The following is a 17,423-nucleotide window of genomic DNA, read 5'->3' as shown; positions in this document are numbered from 1 at the left end:
GGCGGCCGCGGGCCGGGCAGGGCGGCGAGGGACGGCCGCCGCTTCGCACCGGGCCCCGCTGTTTAACGGGGGCGGCCCCGGGGCCGGGCAAGGCCGGCGGCCGGCGGCGGGCCATTGGACGGGGCGGCGGGCGGGGGGCGCGGAGGGGGACGGCCGAGCCCTGGGGGGACCAGGGGGGAGCGCGCCGTCGGAACCCGAGCCGAGAACTTGGCACTGATGGAGGTGGCTCGGACAGAACTGGAGATCCTGGAGACGCCCCCCAAAATCAACACCTGTGAGGACCCTGTCTGGAGTCTGCCCTTTGAGGAGCCCTGGAAATTGCAATGTGTTTAATGGTTTTAAATTCATAGTATCACAGAATTAGCGATATAGGAAAGGACCTGTAAGATCATGAAGTTCAGAGGTTAATAAGCCACTATGCTTACTACCAGTCACAAGAAGATGGCCCCAAAAGTGAACTGATGTGCTTTAATAGCTGAGTAAGAGTTCTGTAAGTTCAGGGAGGTGAGTAAGAGTTCTCTAAGTTCTGCAGGTTAAGGGACGGCAAGTCCAGTGCTGTTACAAGCAGCCCTTTAGAGAACCACCTGCCTGGTAAGGGATGTAGAAGAGTGTCAGAAACATGAAGATAATGCAACCTTGTTCACCCAGTCCTGCCGACTGCAGGATGCTTAACTTTGAGGTTGGCAAAATTTTACTTTAAAATGTCTCTTGTCTCCCTTTCTGTGTTCACCAAGTGGTGACCATATATTTGTGTCTTCTGACAGCAACACAGCTGTCATCTTTGCAAAGCCCTCTCACAGGTTTCTCTGCCTGCTCTGCAGTCAGGTATTTAGTGTCAGCTGTTAAGGTTTAACATATATTAGAACAGATTCTCTCTCATGCACATCTTAAGTCAAAACAAATCGGCATGCTCTGGTGTGCAGACATGGTCTTGGTAGAAATTTAAATACTCCACTTTTCCTAACTGAAGAGTGTCACTAAAAGGGGTCATGCAGTTTGCAGATTGGAAAAATTGGGTTTCTAGAAGACTCCGACTGGCAAACTGAGGAATGTATCATCTGCTCCTTTGTTTCATTTAAAGAGTTCAGAACCATTGGAAGTGCTCAAACTGACCAGATGGAGACTATGGAAAAAGTCTTAGCAAACTCCCAAACTCAATAACTTAGCCAAAGTAAATTTTAAAAAAACCTTCTTCTTTCAACTAAAACAATTTTCAGCACTGTGTGTTCCCTTAGGATATCATTATCCAATTGTTTGTCCTCTACTTCAGAAAATTCTAGTCTCTGCACTGCTGATGTTAAAGTACAGAAGAAAGGGAGCGAGAAATTCAAACACATTGTGAGCTTCCTATCCTGCTGCACAGCTCTCTTTGTCCTGTACATCTCTGTAGGTATCAGCTCTGCTGATGAACCCCTGTCATGTCAGAAATCCAGGAAGCCCTGCCTGGCCCCTTTGCAGCTTGCTATCCACATTCAGTTGGAAAAGTTGGAGCTGTCTGATATTATTCACATCATAAAAAGTAGGGCAACAATAGAAGGGGAAGTTTATGTTAAAGTGAGCAAAGTAACGTTGATTAATGTTCAGTCTCATCAGGCTTGGTGCATATATCTAAGAACCACCACAGAGAACAGCCTTTGAGGGGCTTAGAGTGTGGGAGGCAAAACACAGCACACTGCAGGGTGGGGGCTGTGAGCGCTGCAAAGGGGCTGCCCCAGCAGCTCTACAGCACAGAGAGCTGTGGGCTGCTCTCCAACACAGCCCCAGTGAGATTTTTAGATACCTTCAGCTGGCCTATATTCACGTCCTGTAATTGCCCTCCCTACATGGCATATATTCCATAACACACCCCTACTTCTTAGCTTATTCTTGTTAGCAGTGTTGACCCGCTCCTGAAGTTGCCCATTTCTTCCTCTGCCCATTGCCAGGCAGAAGGGTGCTCAGCCATAGCCCCTGTGTGACAGCATGGTGCTATTCCTCCTCCTCACCCTACTGCTCTTCTGTATACGTCTCCACACAAGAAGAAACGCCTCAGCTTCATTCCCACATCCTTGCCCCTGCAGTGCAAGTGACAGGATGACATGATAGTGTCAATGAGCTGGCCAAGACCTGCACAGGGGAGTGAGAAAAACAGATCATCAGGTGCAGAGTGCTGTGGAGCAGGGAAAAAAGGGAGGCTAAAAGGGGTAAGCAGGAGGCAAGAAGATGGAAAAAGAAAAGGAAGAACTTTGAATGTCATAAACTCCCTAAAGAGAAGTGTTAGTTCAGAATTTGTCCCCAGCCTAAAGCATGGGGAGACAGTACAAGTGCTGCAAGGCTAATACGCAGATCAAGAGCAGTACTGATGATGTTCAACTGTTTATTAAGGAAAAGCGTTGACTCAACAAAGAGCGTTTTTTACAAACATATACTTAAGTGCATGACAGAAGAACACTATAAGGTCTGCAAAATCACTACAGTTCTGGAAAAAAACAGAAAAAACCAAACCAAAACACAAAACCAAAAACAAACAAAAAACAAAGCAAAACAAAACAAAACAAAAAAAAACCCACAAAAAACCCAAACAAACAAATGAAAACAAAACAAAAAAAAAGATAGTAAGGGTTTGCTTTCACCTAAGGGGAGAACCATCAAGAATTTGTAGCTATTTATTATGCACTTTGAGTTTACTGAATTTGAGATTATTAAAGCATATGAAATGTTTTCTTGAAAGATTTCCTTATCTGAAAGAAATATTAAGTAATTATAACTTACCATTCCTTACTTCTGATTTACATACAAAGGAGTCTCTCATACTGGTGCCGGCCAGCCCTCCAGGAGGAGGATTTTGTTTGTAGTATTATATCTTCATTAGTATTAAATTTGTGAGGACCATATTGTGTTCTTGCTCTGTATCTGCTTATTCTTTGTGCTTACTCACAAAGAATGCACATGGAAGCAATGTTTGGCAAACAGCCCACGAGGCACAATCCAGTATGACATAAGGGGACTGGTTCACGATGTACATAAACAGAAGCTTAAGTCCATATTTAGATGACCTTAGCACATTTAAAGGTCACTGTAATTTCTTCAGTTTTCATTTCTATTCTGAGTTTTATGTTGGAATATGTTACAGATTAAAGGGGATTTGGTGCTCAAGCACAACCTTCTTTAAGGGATTTTGACAAAGTGGAAAGTTTATCTGCTGTCTGGAAGGGACTACTTGACCTTTTAATCAGCATTTTCAATAAAAACAATGGAATACTAGCAATTCCCTTTTCAGTCCTCTGTATTCTCTGAAATACAAACTCCAGTTTAAATTACTGGAGGTTAAATAAGAAGCAAGAATAAAAACATGATTAATCAATTGTGTTTCTAAGAAACTTTCATAATGTCAGTCACATTTCGTCAGGAAGTCATAAGTATGTGACTGTAATTTTTGAATAGCATCTGCAAGAAAACCTCAATCACTATAATGTTTGACCTGATTATGTAATTTAATAAGATTTTAAGCATACAGAATACAGAGAAGCTGCAAACATTACAGATTTTGTTTTACAGAAGTGTCTGTAACTTGTTCAAATTCCAAATAATGGGGTAAGGGAAATAGAAAAGAACCCTGCTGCTTAATTCACCCTTACATGTTTTGTTCCTAATATGCATCAGGAGACTCACTGTTTTCATGGAACTATATGGATTATTAAATATCAGGATTCACGGGCAATTAAGATATAGAAATCTTAAGGCAAGTAAAGTATCAGCTCTAAAACACATCCTTTCGCATTTATGTCAACACTCCTGGTTTTGATCCTGCTTCATTTAAAAAAAAAATGCTGGTTTCAAGGGTTTCAAATTTCAAAGACAGGTTTCAAAAGAATTTTTGCTTTTCTAAAACACAAATTGAAGCTCCATTTTTTCAAGTCAAGTCATATATCCATCTTCAATGCACTTATTTACTTTTCATTTACACTGCTAGGAATTCCACTTAGGCAACCAAGAGGAAAAAGTTCCTGACATGGGGGAGGGAAGGTACAGATTGCCTCTTTTTTTTAATCTTTGCTCCAGACTCCACAACAACACAGAGATAAACTGGGCCTGAAGGCAATGCAAAGTTTATTTGCCTATTTACCTCCTAAGCCTTCTTCAGCCTGCCTCAAAACAGCCATATGACAGAAAAGCTCATAGAATAGTTAGGTTTTTCTTAAAATTACACCTCTAAGTTCATCAAATCTAAACATCAACCCAGCACCACCACCATATGCACCACTAAAACATGTCCTCAACATTTCCAGAAATGTTGAGGAAACTTTCCTGGTCAGCTTGCTTCAATGCTTGACAACCCTTTCAGTGAAGAAATTTTTCATAATATCTAATACAAACCTTCCCCAGCGCAATGCAACTTGAGGCCATTTTCTCTTATTCTAACATTGCTTACTTGGGAGAAAAAACTGAACCCCACCCATTCACAGTGTCCTTTCAAGTGCTTGTAGAGTGATAAGGTCCTCCCTGAGAATCCTTTTCTCCAAGCTAAACACTCCCAGCTCTCTCGCTCACTCCTCACAGGATTTGTCCTCCAGACCCTTCACCAGCTCCACTGCCTTTCTCTGGACTCACTCCAACACCAGAATGACCTTCCTGTAGTAAAGGCCAAAACTGAACACAGCACTGGAGGTGTGGCCTCAGCAGGGCCCAGCACAGGGGGACAATCCCTGCCCTGGCCCTGCTGGCCACAGCATTGCTGATCCAGGCCAGGATGCCATTGGCCTTCTTGGCCCCCTGGGCACAGCCTGGCTCATGTTCAGCTGCTGTCACCAGCACCCCCAGGTCCTTTCCAGCCACTCTGCCCCAGCCTGTGGAGCTGCCTGGGGTTGTTGTGACCCAAGGGCAGGACCCAGCACTGGGCCTTGTTGAACCTCTCACCATTGGCCTCAGCCATGATCCAGCCTGTCCAGATCCCTCTGCAGAGCCTCCCTGCCCTCCAGCAGATCAGCACTCCCACCCAGCTTGGTGTCACCTGTGAACTGATTGAGGGTGCACTTGATCCCTTTGTCCAGGTCATCAAAATGAATAAAGATACTAAAAGGGGCTGATATAACTATTGAGCCCTTTGTAAAATACTCCTTATGGAAACAGATCTTTGCGATCACAGCTGCCAGCATCCACAATTCCCTTTCAGAGCTTTGCATCTCAGTTCACATGGTGAAAGGACCAAAGCAAAGTACTTGGACAGACTGGGAAGTTAGCTAGTGCCTGTAGGGAGGAAAAGACATTAAAAATATCCTTAGAATATATATCTTAAGTCTTTAGAAGGAAAAATGTAATATAACAATTAAAAAAAATTGCTTATGTTAATATTGCCAGTGGTATAGTTTTATGAGGGAAAAAATGGGCATGTATTTTTTCTCCCATGTTCCTTATAAATGGAGCAGAATGATCTCAGATCTGTGGCATAAATTTTCATCACACGTTCTTCGACAAATTTCAAGCGAATCTTAAATTGTGGATCTAGGAAGGTGAAATGAAAAATGAAGTTTTTCCTTACTCTCCTTATGTGTAGAAGACCTAACTAAGGGTGGTCAGTGCAGAGTTGGTTTTTTTGGTCAGCATGTGGTATTTTTTCATTTTGTGGGAGGGATGGAAACTTGACTTAGCATTTAGAGACGTGCTGTGGCACGTCTGCCCAGCTCTGGAATAAACAGCTGACAACTTGATGCCTCTAAAGCTCTGTAGGTAAAACCACACTGAATGGTTATCATTATAACTGGTCAAAACTGCTAACGTACGACCAGAGCTCCTTGTTTCTAGTGCCAAGCTGCTCATGGCTGCTCATCACTGTTGATTGAGAATCACAATCTTTTCTTTTGCTCCTACGAAAAGTCACACCTCTGTGTGCAGTGTCCGGGTTGGAGGGTGAGGGTTCAGACAGACAGTACCAAAAGCATTTCAAGAGGACAATGGCTGCTGCATTTCCCCACAGGATCACAGGTACTGGCCACCCATGTCCCTTCCCAAGAGACTGACCCCCCTCTGGATACCACCTGAAACGACCTTGTTCTCTGGGAGGGGTTGACCTCTTCTCCCAGCCTAGTGACAGGACAAGAGGACGTAGTTTTCAATTCAAGGACATTGAGGTGCTGGAGCAAGTCCAGAGAAGCACAACAGAGCTGAGAACGGCTCTGAAGCGCAAGTCCTGTGGGGAGGGGCTGAGAGAGCCGAGTTTGTTTAGCCTGGTGAAAAGGAGGCGCCTCGGGGAAGACATTTACTGCTTTTTTCATTACCTCCTTTCCTCCAGGCAGGGGTTGTCCTTCTGGGAAGGGACATGGGTAGTATGAGGACATAGCCTTAAGTTACTATGCCAGGGGAGCTTTGGGCTGGACATTAGGAAGAACTTCCTCACAGAAGGGGTGATTAGACACTAGAATGGGCTGCCCAGGGAGGTGGTGGAGTCACCATCCCTAGAGGTGTTCAAGGAAAACCCGGATGTGCCACTTGGTGCCATGGTCTGGTTGACAAGGTGTTCGGCCACAAGTTGGTCGCGATCATGTCAGAGGCCTTCTCCAACCCAGTTGATTCGGTGACTCGGCGCCCCGAGCGCGGGTGGCAGATCCCGGGAGCAGGAGCCCGGGCGGCGGTTCCCGGGGGCAGGAACCCGTGCAGCGGCGAATCCCGAGGGCAGGAGCCCGTGCAGCCGCGTCCCTCCGGGCGGCGCTCCCAGCCCTCCGCGGGCGCCGCGCGCGGCCGCGGGCGCTCTGGCGCCGCCATGCGGGGGGAGCGGCGCCGCGCTGCCCTGGCGGCGCGGCGGACAAGATGGCGGCCCCCATGGAGCTGAGCTGCTGGGGAGGAGACTGGGGGCTGCCGTCCCTGCACCCGGAGTCTCTCACCGTCATGGTAACGGGCGGCGGCCACCGTCCGGCCCGGGAGGGAGGGAGCGCCGGCGCCCCGGGGCTTGCCCGCCGCTTGCACGGACGTTCGTGGGGCTCCTTCTTGCCTCGGGAGAGGCCGGGGCTGGGAGGCGGGATGTTGGGCCCGCGGTGCGCGCCTGGCTCGTTCCCCGCGGGAGACGCGAGCAACGCTGCCGCCCTTCCCGGGGGCGCCGAGCCCTTCCCGGCGGCGCTGCTGCCCTTCCCGGGGACAGCGGGGCCTCTGCCCAGCATTCCCTGGAGTCTCCTCAGGGCAACGAAGCCCAGCCGAAAACCGTCGCGCACTTGCTGGTGGTTGGTCCTCAGTTCACGAAGGTGTTTAACACAACTTCTGAAGCCCTGTTTTACGCTTTTCTTACACATTGTGACAGGTTTTCTTCCCTGCCTTCCAATCTTTATTGCAGGCTTACGCCAAATTTTCTGGTGCTCCCCTGACAGTGAATACTATAAATAAGTCCTGGAGAACTCCGAAAGGTACCATTTTTGCAGCCTTTATTGCTCTAATCACAGCCGTGTTATAAATGTAGGTCCTAGTTTCTGTGTTTGCATTGGGCTTGTGTTCATGAATGCAGTCTCCCCCAACTGAATGACTTCACAGGATTAAGTGTGATGAATTTGAGAGAATGAAATAATGGAAGTCATAAATAAAGTGCTCCAGAGGACAGTTTATTAAAATGTGTACGGGTGAGGCAACACACAGTTAACAAAGCCGTAATGCCGAGTACATAACTGTTTCATTCAGGCAGTCTGAGTTGATGGTGTAGTGAAAGCAAATTTGTAAGCGTTTTGCACTCTGCATATTTATGAAGGTAGTAACTAGACATGTGTATGGAAGAGCTGTTTAATTACCCATAGCTTAATTAGCTGGAACAGGTGGAAGTGGAATGTGAGCCTCAGCATAGTTACACTAGCTGGGATGTTTGGTATCATGTTGAATTAGAGGGTTCGACTGAGAAAAGGTGGAGGTAAGCTGTCAGAGAGGACTTCTTTGTTTTGGATGCTTCTATTCATTGCTTATTTGTTTGCTCAGCAGTTATTGTCTTGGTGTATTTAAGAGAGGTAAAATCACTGCAGGGTTAATGTCACTTAGACTTAACCACATTAATCAGTGCAGGCAATACTGTATTCATGCAGAAGTTGAGCCTTTGGTTCTTGGTTTTCAGTGTGTTGTTTCCTGTTAGGGGAAAATACCAAGAACTAGCTGGGTGGACTTGTAGAAATTTGGGGGCTATATTCATAAGGAAAATACATAAAATCAGTTAAAAAAGCAGTTTAAATAGTAATTGTTGGTGGTAATTGATAATTTAATAGTATTTAGCACTGTCCCATTGGGCTTATTCTGGCAGTTCTGTTGTGAATGTGCCGTAAGGTAGACCCTGTCACGGAGACTTTGCACTCTATAGACTTTGATCTGCAGTCTTATAACTAAAGGCTGTCCAGTCAGCTTCTTGCAAAAGGGAAGTACTTAGTTCTTTTAGTAATTCGTGGTTATGCAGTGGTAGCTTGGGCATTGTTTCTAGCAAGGACAGAGGAAAAAAGGTGGTTAAAATATATTTGGAGGGGAAGGACAGAGGAAAATTGAAAAGAGGCTCAGAGGTGGATGAATTCAGAGGGCAGTTGGACTGAGCTGGAATTTCTGTCTTAAGATGAACATCTGAAATCCGGACAAGTAGCCTGGTTTTTAAGGTATTGGATACCTAGCAAAAAATATTGGCTTCAGTCTGATTTGATGTTGCCCTTTTTAATGTTTTTTATTAGTAAAGTATTTGTTACCTTTTAGGAACTCTCCTGCTGTGTAAAATTTTATGTTTACATGTTAGAAAAATGAGAGCATGCTATTGAGAAAAGGAAAGTATATACCATGACTGATTGCTTTCTAGTTAGAAGTCATCTGTACAAATCAACTGTATTATTTATGCCTTCTAGGAGATCTGCCAGTCCTGGTATCAGAAGACATTGTTATTTCTCAGCCAGCAAAAATACTAAACTTTTTAAGAAAACAGGTAGGTCTCTTTCAAAAAGATTTGTTTTCCCTGACTCGCAGTGACTCTTTCATGTCTCCTCTGTACACTGATACAGGCTTCCAAAAACCTGGAGTTTAGTTCAGACTCAGTGCTTTTCTTTTTCTCATGCAGGCATGAGAATTGCAAAATGGTGGACAAGAATTTGCTGTTTAAAAGTCTTATCATTAGTTGTGTGAAAGATTTAAAAATAAGAATAAAAAAAAAATTGCAAAGGACAACAATCTGTCTCTAATTGAGCAGTTTCTTACTGATCACCCTGCTTGTAATTATAACGTTTTCAATGTCATTATGACTTTGCAGACCTAGGACATCATAGTTTAGTTAATAGTTTAAATAGGTCATTTCTCCGTGCTCTTTTTTGTTTTGAAAGATAATATATACAGCATTGTTTTAGTCTATGTATTTTTTCTATAGGTTGTAACAGAAAAAGGTCTGCAGACATTTTTTGATGCACACCAGGTTATGGACTCTTGCTTGCCTTTTGTAGAACTCTTAATGTTTTGTACACAAAGAATAAAACTGTACAGTTTCTTCTTTTCACAAAGTATAAAGATACCTAGTAAACCATGGCGTCATCTTTTTATTCCCAAGATGGTCCTATAGCCCACTATTCTGCTTTTACATTAGAAATGCAGTTCCTGTGTGGTCATATGATCTGATGAGTGCTATGTTGGTGAAACTTCAAATTTTTGCGGGGGGGGGAAAAGCCCTTGTTTATGTTAAAGTATAACAATTGTATGCTTTCTTTTCCGATGTTCAAGTGGCAGCACTGGCCCTTTGTTTATAAATTAATGAAGCAATCTAAGCCCTCTCCCCCCTCCCCCAATTTTTCAATCCTTATAATGTATCTTAGAAGAATTCACTGTTAGAATTAAAAGTTTGGTCAGTAATTGCGGTAATTTTGCTGTATATTTGCTCCCTTACATTGTTATCATCCAATTTCTTAACTTCTAGAATGTTCATTAAAAGCAAAATATGGGAATGCATGCTTACACCTTCTGAAGTATCAGATGCTTCTTGAAAAATAACAGAGGAGATTTACCAGAGGTTTGCTACATCCCTCAGTATTGAAAAATTGCCTCTGTATCGCTGGACTTCTGTTTGGAAAACAATTGAAAGGAGACACAAGCATTATTTTGGAAATAGGGGGCCCAAAGCTCTAGGAATGGGAAGGTGGATAAGCGAGAGGAAAATTCTATTGAGTGCATGCTTTCTGTTCCAAAAATTGTACGTATATTTACTGCCTTAATAGGTGTTAAGTTTAAAGTAACTTTCCATGATAATGTTTTTTGAAAGTTCATCGTGAGTCTATTTTTTTTTTTTTTTAATTCATAGAAATACAATGCTGATTATGATTTGTCTGCAAAACAAGGAGCTGATACACTGGCATATATTGCATTACTTGAAGAGAAATTGCTTCCTGCTCTGGTAAATATTAATAAATACTTTGTAATGGTCCACATACTTGGAATTGAATACTGTCAGAGGTGCCCAGTGTGAGAGCCACAGCACTGGCTGGAACATAGTTGTTTTGTTAGTCTGCTTTTTGGAATTATTGCCTACCAAATTTTGAAAAGGAAATAAATGTGTGTTTGTGGAGTGTCAAGTAATAACAGTAGATATATGAAAGACATTTAAAAGGACACTTACTTAGAGTTTTTTTTCCTGTTGGTGTTTGGGGAACAGTATCCTGAAAACACCTTATTGTGCCCATTTTTTGGTTTGATTTTCTGAAAAACTTTTAATTAAGAGGTGTCTGATAGGAGACACACACCTGAAAGCCTTTTGAACTATTGAGTTAAAACTTCTAATAAATTAAAATGCCCATAACTAGTTAAATTTTTCAGTTCTGAATAAATACATGGCCATTTGCCCTCACCATTTCAGTGTAATTATATTAGAGCTGTAAGACTCACAGATACTGATTCTCTTGAATGACTTTGGCTTCAGTTTGTACAGTGAAAAATACTCTGTCCAGATGGTATCATGAGCTAGCCTTTTCAGCTGACCTTGGTTTCAAATTCATAATTCTGTAGTATCTTGTATTTTAATATTTATATAAAATTTCAAAACCAAATTCCAGGAAGTTCAAACCTATTGCTTTATGTCTCTGTATGCAACTCTTTTGCAATATATTTTCAGTTTACTCTGTGTGTGTGTGTGTACATATCGGTACATACATAGTGCATATGTGATTTTATGCAGCTGCATATAGATCTCTGTAATATCTTTGGTGTTTTTCTTTATTTGGAAGATAATTATTTCCTTACTCGTGTAATCCTGCACTCAGAGGATTAGTATATTCCTCTACAGAGCTTGATAGCCTTAAATTACAGTAATTCCTTGTTCTTCTGCTTTTCTGAGAGAGGTCTTGCATATCAGGTGTCATGAGATGTCTACTCATGACATTCAGATTCCAGTTACATTTTTCCTTGTGTTGATACAGCTGCACACTTTTTGGATTGAGGCTGAAAATTACTGCAGTGTGACAAAGCCATGGTTTGCCTCAAGGATTGCCTTCCCACTGAGTTTGTATCTGCCTGGAAAGATGTCCAGGGAAGCGCTGAACAGGATCTTGCTGACCAAGGGAGGCCCTCCACTCTACAGTCTCACTGAAGTGGAAGGACAGGTATGAGTTGTGCAGTAAGGAATTCGTAAGTTGGTTCTGTCAAAGACAAGAACTTAAACAATTTAGCACACTGTTAAACGATTAATGGTGCTGGGCATACCAGCATGGCTATGCCTAGGGCTTTTGTGTCTCATCAGATATACAGAGATGCCAAGGAGTGCCTGAATCTCCTGTCGAAGAGATTGGGAACATCTCAGTTTTTCTTTGGAGATACGTGAGTGTGATTTTTTTAAAAATTGTTTTGGTGAATGAGTAATGAAAAAAGTACCACACCACTCTATGAACACTTGAGCTTTCTCTTTTGCTTTTAACCAGCCAGAATGTTAAAAGTGCTTCCCAGTAGTTTTATGTCTCATAGTCTGCTTTCCAGATAAAACTGAATGAGCAAACAGGGCACAAATGAGGTGGTCAGACTGAGTCAATGTGATGTCTCTCTTATCCTGCTTTGTTCCACAGTGAAGGAAATGCTTCCCATAGCTGTTAAGAAAATGTGAGGTGCAGTGGAGAACCCTTTTCTAGCTACTGAATGTCTCCTCCTGGCTTTGTATGTAAGAAAAAAGCTTTAGGCTGAGGTGCTACTACTGCCCTCATGGGAGGAGGGCATAGGTCCAGGAACACTTTTCCTGTTTATGTGTGCAGAGCAGGAAGCAGATAGGGCTAGCAACATAGAGCCAACAGGTCCTGAAAAGCATGATCTCTTCTTTAGCAATTGAAGTTTAGCAGTTGATCCTCCATAAGGGAGAGATCCTGGTCCCCTGGTGCCCTGCATGAGTTTTATGGTGCCAGAAAGGTGTTTTAGAGGGGCTTGCTTATCGGTGTGTGAGATAGCATGACTGTGTTGTGATGCTGACGTTACTGTCTCAGCTTGTCAGCATGTCTCTAGTTAAGAGATAGTGAAAGGAGTAGATACAAAGCATTTACCAGGTTGATAGGCAAAGGTGGAATGACAGAAGGACTGACTATATTCTCTCCTGAGTGGTATTTGATATACCTGGAAAACTAGGTCGTAAAAGTCATAAAAGTCTTAAGTCACTTCAGTGTTTTCCTGTGTCACTCTTTTAGGCCTACTACCTTGGATGCCTTTGTGTTTGGTTTCCTTGCACCAATTTATAAAGTGTGCTTCCCAAGGGTACATTTGCAAGAACATTTGAAACAGCTTCCCAATCTGTGCCGATTTTGTGATGATATTTTAACTTGCTACTTCAGGTTAACTGTCTCAGGTAAGTTGTGTTTCTTTTCTCCTTTTTGTCACCTGTACCCATATTGGGATTAGTACTCCAGGATTCCACCTGTGAACAAAGGCAGATTAGATTTCATGTAGTTTATGCTAGACTTTCTGTGGGGAAATGAAGAAACTTCTAAAGTTGGGCAGAAAGGATTCAAAATTAAAAGCAAGTGTTAATACTCAGTTTTAGATTCTGTCAAGCATTGGCAAAATGTTATGGCTCATGCTTAGTAGTTCTTATTTTCTCACATGGAATGGCTTTTACACTTAAATTCTTCTTTGCATTAAAATACTGCATGAATTCTCTTCAATGTGACTTTATTTTTTAAGAATTTAAAAGCTTCTGTAAATACTTTTTCACTCTTCATCTTTCTGCCTTCACTCTCCAGGCCATTCTCCAGCTGGACAGGATACAGCAGATGCTAATCTGCAGAAACTCACACAGCTTGTAAATAAGGAATCCAACTTGATTGAAAAGGTTACTTTTGCTTCAGTATCTTTAATTTTACTGCTTTGTTGTGGTTACTTGTTCACAGATATCCTTGCATGGCAATTGCAACTGTACAGTGGACTTTATTTTAATTACTTCTTTTCTACTGAGTGTGTAGAGAGGCGGGAAGAATATTACATCATTTGGAAGGAGGAATTAATGAAGCCTTGCACTAAAAAGTATTTTTAATACAACCAAAAGAACATTGTCTTGCAGGCGTGCACACCAACAGAGGAGTGGTATCTTTCTGCAAGTGTACATTCAGCTAAGAAGGAAAATGTATTGGTTAAAACTCAGAAATGGTCCTGCAAATTAAGACTGATCACCAGCTTTTCTTGCTCCCAGCTGCATGCTGTAGTAACTACCCAGCAGTCACTCTTCTCCTGCTTGTTCTACATCTAGCTGATTTTTATGTTCTCTGTTTCTAAGGCTGTCACTCAGCACCTATCAAAAACTATACAACTTAACTGAAAAAAACTTGTGAAGAGTTAGCCTTTTCATGCAGATAGAACACTCTAACTGAAAGGGTAGAAGGCATTTCTTCTGAGAAAGATCAGTATGTGAAATAGATCATTAACTATCATCAGCTTTTGTAGCATTAGGTATTGATGCTTTTTCTGTCATTGAAGTGTGGCTGTGGAAGTTTTAAACAATGGGTTATGCAGACATTTGTCAGGCATGACTAAGGAAAATCTGATCCTGACTTGAAGGAATGGAGTAGACTAGACAGCCTCTGCAGATCTCCCCTGTGCTTTTATTCTGTACCAACTAAACCTTTTCAGACCATATTACACGTAGGGCATTAGAGTGACTTCCTATGAAAATATAAATTGTTTATATCCAGAGATTAATTTTAACCTGTCTTTGAAAAGGTCTTATCACAAGTGCTTTATTCCGTACTTTTTGAAATGTGTAACTAAATACAAATTCATTCGGCATCTCCAGAACATTTCTGATTTCAAAAGATTTATTCTTGCATGCTGCTGAATATGCAGAAGCATCCATTGTTAGCGGTTTGACTCTTGATCTGCCTTCTCAGCATTTGGTTATTGTACAATATTTGACCTCTTAGAATTGGTGTTGCTTCCTTCAGTAATCTTGACCAGATAACTTGAGCAGAAGCACATGCAGGTGCCCTGGGTTTGATGCATCATATGTATGGGAATGATTAGCAGCTCTAACACAAACGTATATTTGGGAGTGGAAAGAAACCAAAGCAGCAGTTGCTGCTGGTCCTGACAGTAAACATACACCAACCAACCCAGTATTAATGATGACAAATAAGACTAATTGTACAATCTATATTCTGCTGTTGCCAGATCCGGCTCTCATTGTTTCTCTGCAGATGGACGACAATCTTCGCAAGAGTCCTCAGCATCCCCCTCGTAAGCTCACAACGCTCAAGCTTGCTGCAGGAGGAGAAGAAAGCAGTCCAATGAGTCGTTTATCACCTTGACATCTCCTGTTGCCCATAAATGCGTGTTTTGTAACTCAGCTGAGTGCCGCAGTAGATCTTTTTTACACATGAATGTTTTGCAAGGGAAGAATCTGCTAATGGGTACAAGTAGAGAAGAACTACAGCTTTACAATCTTCTATCTACTTGTTCTTTTAAGAAATTGCATAGATCAGGCTGGCCACACACTACGCTGAAGCTAAGCTAAGCTAAATAAACCTTATTACTGCAGATGTTAACATGATTTTGTACAGCCTATTTTTGCCTTTAGCCTAGCAGAAATGTTTACCTAAAGTTAAGAATCTGCTTATGGAATGTTCACTGTTACTTTATTTTGTGGGTTTTGATTTTACTGTAATCATGTTACTGTATGTGAGTGGGTATGCTCTTTGTCTAAAAAGGACAAAGTCCAGTTGCAAAGTGTGAAAAGACAAAATGTTGCCATTCATGGCAACTGAGACATGAAATCAATGACAGGAACGTAAATATTTTTATTGTGCTTTAATGAATTTGGGATTTGTGTTTTATGGTTGTTTGTATCTTTGAAAATTTGTCATGTACTTTGAAGGGGATTATTGAAAAGCATGTGCGCTATGGGGATTAAAATGATGCACAGTGCTAACATTTCACAGTACCTCGAATTAGTCCTTTGTGAAACAGGCTTAACCTGTGCACAGAGTAATAACCACATGCTGCAAAATTGTTAAGTCAAAATCACAGAAAACTTGTCGTGAATGGAGACGTTTGCTTAGTTGGTGTCAGGACAAGACTTAACTAGCAAATGAACTGCATCTCTGGATTGAAAGGGACCGGTTAGGGCTGTATAAGAAAGCTAATGTAGGCTTTTAAATGTGTCACAAATGCCTCTTAATTAGTTTCATCTTTTTTTTAATAAGCACTACAGTTGATCCAAAAATTAACTAACAACTGCCAAAATTTTTGTTATATGATGGGCTATTTAGTTAAGAGCTCTTTTCTCTTTGCAAACTGTGGTATATTGCAGGGCGTATTTATTCTGTTCAGTTACATTTTGTCTTTAACAGAAGCCTTCCCAGTTCTAGAGACCCAAGCAATTCTGTTACAAGAGAGATGCTGTAATTTTTTACTGGCAAAGTACTGGCAGATGCTTCACGAGTAGGTGTAAAGAAAATAAGACAAGGAGATTGGCCAAAGTGGCAGTGCTTCAGATATAGAATTCTGATAGCAGTATGTGTGGGATAACTGTTCTGGGGGGGATATTTTGTTGTTTTTCTGGCCAGATTGAGATGGTCTTTCAGCTTCACTTTGGCTACTAGTCATGTTTGAGATACACAGATAAATTACTTCCTATTTGTAAAGACAAGATGGTAGATTGTGTACAGATTGTACCTTTGGACTTGATATGTAAGGAATGTAATATCTTCAACATTTCTTAATTGAAATGGGTTTCTAATGAGCACTTTAAAATACTGTTAAGCTTCATGCTCTTACTAGAGTATTTGTTGCAGTGATTTGAAATTAATTTAGCCCATACTTATAACTGTATGAACTGACAGTCCATTACATGCAAAAGTAATTTAAATGTTTAAAATTCATACTGCGTATATCTTGACAAGATTTATGTGAGATCATGTCATGTAGCTTTCCAGAGCTTTTCTTTTACAAACACGGCTATGGAGAATATGCCTTAGTTTGTTGCTTTTGTGAATGCATACACTCAGCCTATAAAATCTCTTTGTAAAAAGGATTGTTATTCCAAGATTAAAATTCTGCATTTTTAGTGGACTTTTGTTAGAGTTTTTTGTGCTATATACATTGATTTTTTTGAGTGTTTTTCTTATTTCCTTGTTGAAAAGTTTTGTCTTGTGTGTTAAAAAAAACAACAACAAAAAATGTTGCTGACTGCTAGGACAAGAAATTGAAGCATCTTAGCATATTCATGAGATCAGATTTTAAATTTTTATCACACCTCTTCAGTACCATTCCTTTCTTTCAACACAACTGCTTTTGGGAAAGGGAATGAGGAGGCACACATTTGCTGATCTTACTAAATGTGAGCTTTGGGCTGTGTGATTGGGCTAATCTGAAATTTTGGTAAACCAATGCTTATGGAACTTCATTCACTTGATGGCAGAGGACAACAGGGCTGGAGGTGACAGCAAACATTGCCTGCAGTCGTGCACACCATCCCAGGCAAACAGTGACCTTGCAGAGCCATACACTTCCTTATTTCACTTTCTATCCAAGGTGAATTCAAGCCCAGACTCCTTGTCATCCCTGGCCTGGTAACTCAGGCTTGCCCATTAGTTTATTCTGGCATATTTTGTGTGCCTGAGTTCTGAAGCTGGGAGGTGAATGCTTTCCAGTGTGGGGTCAATTTGAGAAACTCTCTTCATCTGAAATAGTCTGTTTCGCTAGGGGAGAAAGATGGCATTGAGGTGTGATTTGTCTCCTTAGAGCAAATACCTAACGATTGAGTCCCGGACATGTGCTGTTGTGCTCTGTGCAAAGGGAGCCCTGGCTGCCTAACTCTACCGTAAAATGAAAACCTGCTGTGGTGGTTGGCCTTTCCTCCACTGCTGAGCTGGTGGGTGGTCTGAAACACAAGGAGTCAGGCAGGCTTCTGCCTGGGCAGCAGTGGTGTGGCCTTGGAACCAGTGTTTGCAGCCTGCCCTGTGTGCTGAGCACTGGCTGCTGTAGCTTCTGCAGCTGGCTCTGCAATCTCC

The 17,423-nt window shown here is 41.9% G+C and overlaps 1 protein-coding gene across 4 annotated transcripts; it reads left to right on the top strand.

Annotated features, from left to right (window-relative positions):
• Window positions 1–6,774: 6,774 nt before the first annotated feature.
• MTX3 (metaxin 3) lies at window positions 6,775–16,452 on the top strand. 4 transcript variants are annotated; one of them, XM_058823626.1, is made up of 9 exons: window positions 6,775–6,864; window positions 7,301–7,370; window positions 8,823–8,899; window positions 10,256–10,348; window positions 11,367–11,549; window positions 11,687–11,763; window positions 12,612–12,769; window positions 13,164–13,252; window positions 14,584–16,452. In XM_058823626.1, the coding sequence occupies exons 1-9, from the start codon at window positions 6,784–6,786 to the stop codon at window positions 14,701–14,703; spliced, it is 948 nt and encodes a 315-aa protein (XP_058679609.1). In that variant the 5' UTR covers window positions 6,775–6,783; the 3' UTR covers window positions 14,704–16,452. The 4 variants fall into 4 exon arrangements, with proteins under 4 accessions (XP_058679609.1, XP_058679606.1, XP_058679608.1 ...); XM_058823623.1 differs by having other exon boundaries at window positions 6,779–6,864; window positions 14,610–16,452; XM_058823625.1 differs by lacking the exon at window positions 13,164–13,252 and having other exon boundaries at window positions 6,779–6,864; window positions 14,610–16,452.
• The last annotated feature ends 971 nt before the right edge of the window (window positions 16,453–17,423 follow it).

This window comes from Ammospiza caudacuta, chromosome Z, assembly GCF_027887145.1.
Source record: "Ammospiza caudacuta isolate bAmmCau1 chromosome Z, bAmmCau1.pri, whole genome shotgun sequence".
In the NCBI taxonomy this organism is placed as follows: Eukaryota; Metazoa; Chordata; class Aves; order Passeriformes; family Passerellidae; genus Ammospiza; species Ammospiza caudacuta.
The sequence above is the reverse complement of the archived record's forward strand: the minus strand, read 5'-3'. Positions and strand labels throughout refer to the sequence as shown.